General features: G+C 35.5%; 1 protein-coding gene across 3 annotated transcripts in view; it reads left to right on the top strand.

Annotated features, from left to right (window-relative positions):
- Nucleotides 1–4,926, top strand: part of LOC113926370 (synaptotagmin binding cytoplasmic RNA interacting protein) — a 30,144-nt gene extending 25,218 nt beyond the window's left edge. For 2 of the 3 annotated variants that reach the window (XM_027601129.1, XM_027601130.1), the window contains exon 12: nucleotides 275–4,926. In XM_027601129.1, the coding sequence (XP_027456930.1) occupies nucleotides 275–303 (29 nt within the window). In that variant the 3' untranslated portion in view covers nucleotides 304–4,926. The remainder of the gene's footprint in view (nucleotides 1–274) is intronic. The other variant, XM_027601131.1, reaches the window with a different exon arrangement.
- The last annotated feature ends 7,720 nt before the right edge of the window (nucleotides 4,927–12,646 follow it).

Below are 12,646 nucleotides of genomic sequence, written 5' to 3' on the forward strand. Positions count from 1 at the left end.
TCAGTTTGTGAACAAAATGGGGTTTTCAAACCTCAGTTCAGTCCATCCCTGTCCCCCTCCTCCTCTCCCAATAAAAGGCAAAAAAAAAAGGCAAACCAAAACCTCAAAACAAGTGGAAAATCAGTAGTTATTCAAGGAAATCTTTTGGTTAGACGTGATATTAAGAATTACTATGTTAAAGCTTTTATTTACTTTTTTAATGTTATCATTGTGTATGTACACATTATTAATTTAAAATGATTTATCTAACTGATTCCTTTTGTTACCTGGCTAGCAGGGAAAAGGGGTCGAGGCCGGTCCTGACCTGTTACAATGAAGACTGACTTGCTATGTGGGATTACACCAGAAGCTTGCAGTGGAGTAATGGTAAGGAAATCAAGCAACCTTAAATATCTCGGCTGTATAGGAGCATATTCTGTTGCAGAAGACCTTCCTATGAAGATCATGGAATCAAATACAGGACATTGAACTAATACTTGGACTTTGATATGAATTTCTTTAACAATTTTCTCTGCAGTGCAAGTTATTAAACTAAAGCTACTCTATTTTCCAAATGTGTTCCAACAGAAATCCTTCATAACTTCTAGCATGGTATCTTAATAAAGAATAAAGTTCTTCTCTTTAAAAAATCTGCTCTAAGTAGATTTTTCCCCTGTTTTTTTAAATTAAGGATCCCAGCAGTGGTTTTCTGAAATATTCTCTTGAATTTGTGCATTTAAATTTTATTGCAGTGGTATAGATGAATGCCATTGTTGGTATCCTTAAATTTTATTTCTGCTCACCAAGGTTAATCATGATTGTCTATATCTTTTTTATAGTAATCACTTTTGAATTGTGTTCAGATATGCAGTTTCAGGTGTAATCATCAGAGCTGGTTAGTCAGGCATTCCAGATAGTGGTTCTTTTCAGAACCTTTTTTAAAGGGTTGGTTAACTACCTCAGTAGCAGAGGATTGAACTATACCCTGTCTGTACTGTACATAGAAAATCTTTGTAGATAAAAGCAAGGCTTGTTAAATGATATGAGGGTAAGATTTTAATATACCAAATGTAACATTCTTAGTTGCCTTTAGTTTCAGAGGCTTGTAAGACTTCCTCATGACCATCATAACAGGCCTTGCTTTTGTCGTATTTTGTGGCTGAAAAAGCAGCCTTGCTTCTTCAGATATTGTAGTTATTTGGATGTATAATAGTTTAGCAAGATGTTACTTTTGTAAGACATCAGATGTTCAAAAAAAAGTGCATCCGAACTTGTACTAAATACTGCAGTGTCCCTTTATAAAAAGTCAGACTAAAACTGACAATTGTACAGCAAAGCCTGACATTTGGATATTTTGAAGTTTTTTCATAAATCATAGAAATTAGTATATGGCTGTAGTTTAGCTTTTTAGGTAAAAGGTATGTTTCATTAGTGCATTTCTTATTGCTGATCACTGCAAAAATGTGAATCAGCTTTCCATTTCTTATGCAGGTCATGATAACTTGTAGAATAGAGTACAATCATTTGTGCTATGTTTTTAATTTTCTAAAGCACCTTGATGACAGTGAGTGTTCAGTGGTGAAGCATCCTCTATTGAATCGCCCTCAAAAAAATTTTTGCCAAGTCCTAAATTGATAGCTTAAAGTCAAAAGTGAAATTATAGTTTAATTAGGACTTGGTATAAAGAAATCCCTTTTCCCCTTCCCCAAAGGGATACTGCAGTTATATCACATACCCAATAGGCACCACGATGAAGATCAGAGCTTATACTTAATTAAGGTTTTATACACACCAGTTCCCCCAGTAAATGCAAATTTAACAAAATTAGACATGTCATATGTTCAAAATGCTCATGGCAAACAATCATTTTGCATTCCTGCAAATAAAATTGTTTTATACTGTAAGCTGGAGGCGAGTGTAACTTATTTTTGTAATAAAGTTTTTATTTTTTTTATGTGTCATTAATATAAATGTGTGTTAGTGTAGAAATATTCTGGTTTAAAAACTTAGAATTGCACACATTTCAGTATGTTTATTTGTACTTACATAATTTTAGAATAGTGGTTGCCAATAGCCTGTATGTTTCACATTAATTGGTTTTTTTATGTTACCTTAATAAACCATTTTAGTATGTTGTATGTCAGTTACTGGGATAGCTGGGACGTAGAGTGTAATTTAAAATTTGTCAATAAGTATTCATTGGAATATATGTAAATGTGCCTTGCCGGTTATTGAAACTTACCTACAAAATGAGTATGGGGTGACAAAAATTAGTTCCTGGTGCTTAATGAAACTTTCTGCCACTGATTTTATATATTACCCCGTGCTTTTTTAAAGTACATCTCTTTCAAATCTTAGTGTAAGTTTGAGGGCTACACAAAACATTTACATTTCATTCTAACATATAATGAGTATAATAGGTTGTGGAAAGTGGGTAAACTAAATGTAGCCTTCAGTAAAATTGAATCTCAGTGTAATCTTTGGTGCTGGTGTTTCCCAGTTCCAAGGAGTTAAATGATCCCATCAAAGAGGTCATTGCCATGCCTATTGGCACTTTACTGTCATACCCTTTTTAAAGGGACACTGTCAAGGTGTTTAAGTTAATTCTCAGAATTATTTGTTGGGATTTTAGGATGGGTTTGTTTGACTTAAGTAAGAACTGCATTGTCAAAGTTGAAAGATGAACATTTTTGTGAGTTCACAAATGTGTTCTTGAAACATTAAGATATGGAGCTGTGGGTTTCCAAGACTATTTGGCATTCTTAGTTTGGGGATTGGGAGGGAAAACGATGATACAAAGAAATTGTGAAGAATTGGTGGGTAATCTAAACAGTGGTGATGAAATATATACACGCTCAAGTGAAATTACTTGACAGTGTTCATTTGAATAACTTTGAATTCAAGCCATTATAATTACTTTTAAAATTAAATATCATTTGCACTGTTCTGATAATGGGTGCAGTTTTTGAGCAATATAATCAGAGCTAAATATGCATGTAGTGATTAGTGATGTGAACAATTAAGTTCTGAGAAGAAATACTAACTGGTATTTTCAAACTTAAATTTCTGTAGTAAAATCAGCAACAAACTCTTATCAATAAGAGATCAAGGAAAACAGGCAATGCATATAAACATACTTTTGAATGTTGTGTGGCCTATAAAGCAATAATGCAATTTATATGGAATGTCATGGGATATGAGAAATGGAAATGCAAAAATAACTAATCCTTTAGTAAAAATGTCAACATGTTAAAAGGGGAATGTTAACTAATGTAGGTTATTGCTATTTGTGATTTGTTTATGGGTTCTTGGCTTTGACAGCTTCAAAGAATGGACAGATGACAAGTTAAAAGAAATTTTGTATATATTGTCAAGGAATGGGTCTTAAATCCAAGAGTCAAGTCCCTTCCTTGGGGTGAAAAATGTATCCTTAAAGCATTCTGATTGTTAAACAAGAAACTTGAGTTACCTAAACAGACGCAAGATTTTGTTTCTGCAGACTACTTGGCAATCAAAAGTGATCATCAGTTTAGTTAATCAGTTTTCAGAAAGTTGCTTTGTGAGAAAATTGTGTTACATATATTTTCCCAAACATGCTTTTTGTGGAAGATTTTCAGCCATTGCAGTTGAATCCGATATTAGAAATGAAGTGGGGGTTGAGCACAAAAAGAGCGGTTGCACACTCATGATGATGGTTGTAGCATCATGAGAAATTTATCAATTGCTGCAAGTCTGATTTAACAGAATATAAACATTTTCTCATGATAAAATAGGAACTTAATAGGAATGGATTGATGGGGTGATCTCGGGTATTTACTTGTATGTATTTGGAAAGAGTTAATATCAGGATGAACACATGCTAGATGGGCAAAATTGTCACATGCAGGACAGCTTTTTTGACTGCTAAGCCAAAGTCACTGTTGACTAGAAACATAGCAAAAGATCACCTTGTCATTACGGAGTAAGCCATGTCTCTATTTTAAGGGGAGAAATTAAATGTAGAAGGACTTCATGCATTTAGGAGAGGGAGCTAACCCTAGAGTAAATGATTGCTCAGATTCCTACAACTTCCAGGAATACCCACCATGATCATTTTCTCCCCAGTGATGTATTCCATAAAATTTCTATCTGACCATAGGAATTCATTGGTGGGTATAAAATGAATGAATAAAAAACTTAAGTAACAATACATAAAATGAACAGACTTGTGAGGATGATGTTTTATTAAAGTGTAGCATTTCCTCAGTGATACCACTCAATAGGGCATGCCACTACTTTTCTTAAGATGCTAATTATAAACCAACGTTCAAAGACATTTTTAACTGTGGGCAAATTAATAGATGGACTTTTTGGTCTGTCACTTTTTTAAAAAGTACTTAATTAAGTTCTATTAGCACCACAGTCTGCCTTCAGTAATATACATAAAATATTTCTCAGGACCAGAAGCATTCAGTTGGAAGAACCATCTTTTTTATGAATACAAAACAGTATTACAACTAATGCTCTGGTCCAAGATTAGATTTTTAATGATTTTAACAGTAGTCTGATAAACATTTAGAAGTCTGGCATTGAGAAACAAAAGCTTGTACCTGACGAGTACTTTTATTTAAAAGAAATATTAGTTCTCTTAGCTTATTTAAATTGTCTCTTACATTTATTTATCCATAGAATTTATATTTATTTCATTCCTTTCATCTCACTGAAAACAACTGTCTGCAGGCTCTTTGATTTGGATTAGATGTGTGAAGTACTGTCTTTTGCCAAAAACCTCAACTTACCTGTTCTTTTTAACGTAGTGGGTTTGTGCTTGTTTGGAGATCAGTTCAAAAAACTATCTGTACTATCTGTACTGCCTCTGATGTTAAGATTTTATGTATAGCATAAGGAAGCTAGCTCTGACTATATTTTCCTAAGAATAAAGACCTATTTTTGTAGCATGTCTTAGGATCTCCAGGAGTCCAAGAATTATTGTGGGTGTCCTCCATTTCATCGTTTTTCACTTAACAGCTTTTGAATAGACACTTGGAATCTGTAGAGCTCTTCACCTTTTGATTATCTATACATTCAAAGTGACTAGCCAATGGTAAAAACAGATTCCCCAAGATCCCTAATTCAAGCACATGATGGGGATATGTAAACATATAGTGTTGGTCTTCACTTATTTTTAATTGGTGAAAATATTCTGTGGTCACACACATGCCAGTGGATGAAGAATTTAATGGTAATTTGGTTCTTTTCTGGGAACATACCCTACCATGCAATGTTCTTGAATTCTCTATCACAATCTTTCTCTGAAGGTTTGAAAATAATTGAGGATGCAAGTAATTCAGGAGAGTGGAGTGAACAAATGGATGTTTTAATAAAATGTTGAACATTTAGATGACTGCTAATGAGGTTAGGTAGGTTGAACTCAGCTTAAAATGGGTTCCGTTAAGCTAAGTTGGCAAATCATCAAAGAATGGGGAACTTGTAAATACATAATAAAGGGTTTGGCTCATAGCGCTAGAAATTCTTGGCGGGTGGGGGCAGGTAGCGGTAATTTTGACCACTTCATCCAGACAAAAATCCTTTCAGAAGGTCACTTAGTGCAGAATTTAGTTTGTATTTAGGATAACCAAAAATGTGTGGTATTTAGTGAAAAGAGTTTGTCTTTGCAGAGCAGTCATCGAAGTTTTATACCTGAAAGATTCTGGGTCACCCCTAGGGCATTTTGAAAACCACTTACGTTGCATGTCTCCCTATGCAGAGACCAAACTAGTACTTTGTTGAAATAAGACTGCTGAATAAGACCTTGAGTAAGGGAGGAATCCTCATAAACCGTTTTGGGAATTTAGTGTCTTCACATGCTTCTTGGAATGTGTTTCTAACACAACCAGTAAACTTAGTAGAATCAAAGTTATTTTAGAATGATTTATTGCAGGCTTAATTTCTGTCTATAAAGTGGTTTAAAACAAGTTCTTATCTGAGGGAAGTTATAAAGGCTGCTATCTAGTGTTTATGAAGTGGCATTTCTTAGGCTTTCAGTTTGTATTCTGAAAAGATTCTTATGAAGTATTGTTTTGGAGACAATTTTAGGATATCTAAGGAAATTGGTATCTTCTGTCAATTATGAACTACAGCCAAGTTTTACTTCAGGGTTAAAGGATAGGGGTTTTGTTGTAGACAAGCTATTACTACAGATTAAAGAATATGGGGCTTGTTCATAATATAAAATCTGTAGAACAGAGGGTAGATTTCAAAATCTGGTCTTCTAAGTGTAGAAACATAAAACATGCCAGAAGAGTAACATTACATCTGATGTGGCTCTTTTAATGCTGTTTAAGTTGAAATGAAGGAAATTTGAATAATTAACGGCATTTGTGTAGTAATACTGCTTGCTGTTGAATATAGGTGTCCCAGTTTTTTCCTATGGGAATTAGGAAATGTTGGTACTGCATCATTTGAACACAATCGATTAAACAAGAAGCTCCGTATGCAATGTGGGGCTTGAACTCAGGACCCTGAGATCAAGCGTCAGATGCTCTGCTGACTGAGCCAGCCAGGTGCCTTTATTTTTATGTCATGAGGAAAGAAACCCTTATGACTTCGTTTTTAAGAGTGTATCTTTAACACGTTAGTATTTATTTTACTTTAATTGGAAGGCTCAGGAATTTGGCTTCTAAAATTGCTTTAACTTTCGTAACGTCATGAAAAATTAGAAAAGCATATATACAAATTGTCTTGGTATATTCATTATTTGGAATGAGTGGTGGAAAACCAAAAGTAATGAGCAGTATGTCAAAGGCCATCTATAAAAATTGGTAGAATACACTTTCCAATTCTCTGCAGCCACATGCAACTATACACAGTTTTGGTTGGCAAAATTTAATACCTTGTTTGCTTTTTTTCTTGAAGTAGTAAAAATCCACATGAATTTGCACACAATTGAATTCTTAATCCTTCAACATTAAGGACAGGTACATCTTTTATGAACCCTGCTTAACTTCAGATTCATTCATAAGTAGAATTAAAATATGAAAAAGTTCTAAAATTGTATCATACCTTTTAGTTGCTCTCTTGGTTTTCTGAAGATCATTTAGCAGTTAGGACAGCATCAGCCATAGTTAGGACCCCAGCAGCAGTTACTGTAGTTACTTCAGTTTCTTTAGTTTGTCTTTGCCTGGTGTCTCTTTTTATCAAGTCTGTTTAAGTTAACTAGTTTTTCAGTTTCTTCTCTATGGTTTCTTTTGCCTCTTAGAATGGAAGCTCCTTCAGGGCAGGGAAATCTGAACTGATGGTGTTAGGCATTTAAAAATATTCAAATATTTCTCAGTTTGGTGGGAAGTTCGTGTATTTGCTAATTAGGCTTAATTGTGGCTTGCTAACTTGAAAAAGGAATAAAAATTTTAAACAGCTAAACAATGTAGAAAGCTTTTTAAAATGAGCATGTAGTGCTAGGGACCCCTGGGTGGCTTGGCTCAGGTCCAGGGATCGAGTCCTGCTCTCCCTCTGCCTGCTGCTCTCCCTGCTTGTGCAGGAGCTCTCTCTGACAAATTTTTAAAAAAATGAGCATGTAATGCTAATGTTTTAAGTAAATTAAGTTCATGAGGGTTTACATTTAAATTGGACATCTGACGTTTTTAAAAAATCAAAATTGGAAGTTAAGAGTAACAGTTGGCCTTGTGATATGTATAAAAAGTGCTTTTGGGGGGCGCCTGGATGGCTCAGTTAGGCATCTGCATTCGGCTCAGGTCATGATCCCAGGGTCCTGGGATTGAGTCCCTCATCGGGCTCCCTGCTCAGTGGGGAGCCCGCTTCTCCCTCTCCCTCTGCCGGCTGCTTCCCCCTGCTTGTGCTCTCTCTCTGTCAAATAAAATCTTAAAAGCTTTAAAAAAATACTGTAATTATTACAACCCAACTCAGCAATTTTCCTTTATGCTGATGTTCAGCTTAATTCTAAGTTACTGAATGAAACAGCATCCAACTACAACCCTCTTTATAAGAAAGGGGTACTTCAATATTCTTGTTTTGCTGAAGTGTGATTTTGTTTTTTTTTAATTTTATCTGAGAGAGTGAGCATGTGTGTGTGGAGGGGGAACGATGGGAGAGGGAGAAGTTACATTCCCCACTGAGCTGACGGGCTCGATCCCAGGACCCTGAGATCACGACCTGAGCCAAAGGCAACCACTTAACTGAATGAGCCACCCAGGCGTCCCTGGTTTTAAGTCTGTAAAATTTGTGTAAGCTTTTGCAGAGAGGAAAAGTGATGATGCCTGAGAAAAGCATGAAGGCTAGGTAACTATAAAGTTATGGTTAAGTTTCAAATTCTTGAAAAAAGGTATTTCTAATTCTTAACTGTATTCTAAAATGAATTTGAGCCATGGTTCTATCTGTATGGATAGTTGTATTTTACCTTTCATTTGGCAGGTTGTTAAATCACTTGAAAAGAGAGGCTCTGAATTTAAGGTATCTCACTATGATGTATCTGTAACTTCTAGTTTGAGTAGTGGGGAAAGGTGTTATTTAACATGTTGTATGCTTAGTTGATATTTTAGCTTGATAACATAAGATAAATACTTGGAGAACAGGAGATAGTATGTGAAATAGCAAATAGCACAGAAAGTCAGCATTTCTGCTCACATTCTATCCTATTAACAGAGATGACTCCTTTCTTTGGTTCTTAACAGTGGTTACTGTTTACATCTATCTTGATTATTAAATTTAGGCACTATTTATCCCTTGTGAAGAGTTTAGCTTACACTAGTTCTCTTTTTGCTGAACTATTTTAAATTCAGTCGATTACCTTTATTTCTCAAACTGCACTTAAGCCTCTGTTTCTACCGATTTTAGTATCTGTTTGCTCCTCACTATTTAAGGAAGCAGCACATGCAATATTTTGTTTCTTTGCCTTCATCTCCCAATTCCCATTATCTTGTCTGTTGTCAGGTTTATGACTTTATAACTGATTATCTTATTTTTCCTGTAGACTGAAGATAGATAAAATGTAGCATTTATAATGGGTAATTTATTTAGATTCACAGGTAATCCTATTTTGACAAAACCTGAGTCCTTTGGAAAGCAAAATTTCAGGTAGCGATAAGGTCTTTCATTTGTTTAGGTTCATGCCATTGCTAAAACATGAACCAGGACTTAAAAAAATTTCTAAGGATTTTATTTATTTGGCAGGGAGAGCACAAACGGGCAGCGGCAGGCAGACGGAGAAGCAGGCTCCCCGCTGAGCCAGGAGCCCGATGCGGGACTCATCCCAGGATCCTGGGATCACGACCTGAGCCTAAGGCAGCTGCTTAACTGAGCCACCCAGGCATCCCATGACTTTAATTTTTTTATTGAGTTTCTAATTACCTTTCTTTTTGCTAAGTTCTTTTGGTTATTTAATCGTATTTAATGCTCTCTATACTCCTGTCTATGAACTCCTATCATACTAGGATTCCTTTTTCCATTCCATTGCTGGGTTCCACTGTTCATAGGTTCCATAGCTACCTCTTAGATTCCCTTTTGTTCTTGCTGCAATATGTTCCCTGGTAATATTGTCAGAAAAGGTACATGAACTGTAAATAGTCTTGCGTACTGGAAAATGTTTCACGCTCACTGTTGATTGACAGTTTGGACATAGGATTCTAGCTGCAATATCCTTTTCCATCAGAACTTTGGAGGTGTCACTCCACTGTTTAGTCTTATAAGTTGATTGAATGCAGTTCTTACTTTGTAGGTAATCTTTTTTTCTTACGCATTCAGATTTTTTTTGTTACTTGGTTTTCTAAAGTTTCACGGGACTGCATAGGTTTTCGTTTATTTTGTTTTTTAACTTGAAGTCTTAAGGGTTTCTTAGTTGCTGAGAATTTTACTTTCCAGTTTTTTCAGTTTTTCTGCTTGCTTTTTGGAGCTTGGATTGAAAGAATTGGACTGAGTTGATGGTCTTATGTTTAAAAATTTCTTCATTTGGGGCGCCTGGGTGGCTCGGTTACGCGTCTGCCTTCAGCTCAAGTCATGATCCCGAGGTCCTGGGATCGAGTCCCGCATTGGGCTCCCTGCTCCACGGGGAGCCTGCTTCTCCCTCTGCCTCTGCCTCTCTCTCTTGACTCTGATGAATAAATAAATAAAACATTTAAAAAAATTCTTCATTTATCATTAGCTTTTTACACTTTATAAAAAATGTTACCTCCCTCCTGCCCTTTCCAGAACATATATTGTCTTGGGGCGCCTGGGTGGCTCAGTTGGTTGGGCGTCTGCCTTGGGCTCGGGTCATGATCCTGGAGTTCTGGGATTGAGCCCTGCATCGGGGTCTGCTTCTCCCTCTCCCACTGTGCCTCCCCCATTTCCTTCTCTTTCTCTCTCAAATACATAAAATCTTAAAAAACAATATATATTGTCTTTAAATTTTAGCAATAGACCAGTCTGTTCTTATTTAATATATAGACTATCTTGCTCATTCTTGAATTCTGAAGATTTTTTTTTAAAAGTTACCAGTTATAGGATGCGTTAAAATATTAGTTCACTTTGGTTATTTACTTTCTGTGCCTCTAATTTTTTTCAAATGTTTGGTGGTTCTTATTCATATTTATGAAAGAAAGATTTGATAAAAGTAGACTGTTACAGATGGCTGACTGTAAGTGCTGTGTGTGTGAGAACATCATAAGGACTAACGGGCTCTATTTTATCTTCCTTGGGAGCAGGAAGGCAAACGGTACTCCCCCATGCCTGAAAGAAGAATACCTGATTGCAGGAGTCCTGACCCTTCCCAGGCAGATTATTTGCTGTGGGGAGGGGGATAGATCCTGAAAGCAGACTCTCAACTGTCAATCACCACCTAATTTCTTCCCCTTTTACTTGCAACCTGGAGGTCTCACCTTTTCCTTCCCACTCCTCCTATGAAAAACGGCTCCTGTTTCTTGTAGTCTTGTAAGTGAAAAATTAATATGAGCCTCAGTTCTTCATCTTTTCTACCTAAATTGTGCAACTTAGTATAAAAAGTGCTACTTTTAAATGGAACTAGGTAGTAAAATACAATATGTGTATGTTATCTTGAATTTATTAGAAGAAACTATCTTAATCTGTACTACCACATTCATGTTAATGGCTCGTTTAAAATAAATTGTCTAGGAAAAGTTTGAATAAGTCTTACTGGAAAAAACACCTAGCTTGCTAAAAGGGTACATAGAAGACATTTTGTGACTAAAGGTGCAAATTTAGTGACATTCTTGAGTGGGTAAATTTTGAAGGCCTTTTGGGAATAGTAAAATAGGTTTTGTCTTAGCATATAATTTCTGAACATTTAAAAAGAAACCATTGAGCAATATTTGGTTTTTCCATTTATATTTAACACAACTACCTTTGTGTATGCTATTTTACCTGGTAATGACTAAATTCCTTATTTTGGTAGAGCTCTCTCAAACCTTCCTTTTCCAGATTTGACAGGAGTCTGTTAATTGTGGAATGTATTCTTTTATACTTCTGTTATATCCTTTGCTGATTAGAGAGTCTAAATCCTTTAAAATTTTTCCACATAAAGGCAATTCAGATACCTTAGATTATTTTGGGTATTCTTAAGGACTGCTTCCAGGTATTAAAACATTAGGTTTTATGATATTATATATTAAATAGTTGATACCATGGGAGAAACTGACTTTTGAGGTTTTTGGCACCAAAAATCTTAGCTCATTTTAATGGCAATAGTAGCATCTGGACACATACCCCCCCACACCCACATACCCCAGGAAACTGAAGAGGAAAATAAAGCTTAACTCTAGTATACCTAGACCCGTTCAGTAAAATTGGACATACAGCATGCTAATCTCTTGTATTCGTATGGCTTCCCCATTCTAATAAGCTTGATGTTAGCATGTGTGTGTATTAAATTTACAAAAATATAGGTTGCTCAACCAAATTGTGTGCATTAATACAGTCAACAATTTCAGTGATTTAGATACTTCCTTTTAATTCCCAGTAGTTCTAGGTGAAAAATAAAAACAAAATATTCCTAATCATTGAGGCATTTAATGAGGGTACTATGTACAAACACAGTATAACCTCTTTGGTCCTGGGTAAAAGAGATATTAAATTCTGATGTTTTTTCCAGCTCTCAACATTCTATAAGGTACAGCTTTTGGTTTTGGTAACATTCTACCCAGAGGATTTATTATTTCCTTTCATTCATACTTCTGTGAAGGCTGTTTCACAAAATAGGAAATGTTAAAAGATTTCATGCAAACTGTAATCAACAGGTAATACCTTACATGTATGAACATTTTCTGGAATATTTTCGTGATCCTTACTCTTTGAGGGGAGAGAGTAGGATGCTTATTTCTCTTAGAGATAGGGTAATGCTGAAGTCTGTCTATATTCTGAGGAAGAAGACTGTATCAAGCCCTATATAGTTCATAGGGCATTATTCAAGTTATCCCCAAATTCCCTAAATTACTGTGTTAATATTACACTAGTATGGAGGCAGCCTGAATCATTTAGATGTCAACTATTTGAGCAACATGGATCTTATGTGGTAGTAACTATGTTTTTTAATCTTTAGAATTAAGAGTTCATTTATCTCAAGTCTCTTAGTTCTGTAGTTCTAGGCAAAACACATTTGCTGTAATGCTAATATAAATGAACCTGTTCAGGAAATAAAAGGCCATATAAGTACTAAACCAACCTCCCAAATTTGCTTTATTGC

Source organism: Zalophus californianus, chromosome 7, assembly GCF_009762305.2.
Source record: "Zalophus californianus isolate mZalCal1 chromosome 7, mZalCal1.pri.v2, whole genome shotgun sequence".
NCBI lineage: Eukaryota > Metazoa > Chordata > Mammalia > Carnivora > Otariidae > Zalophus > Zalophus californianus.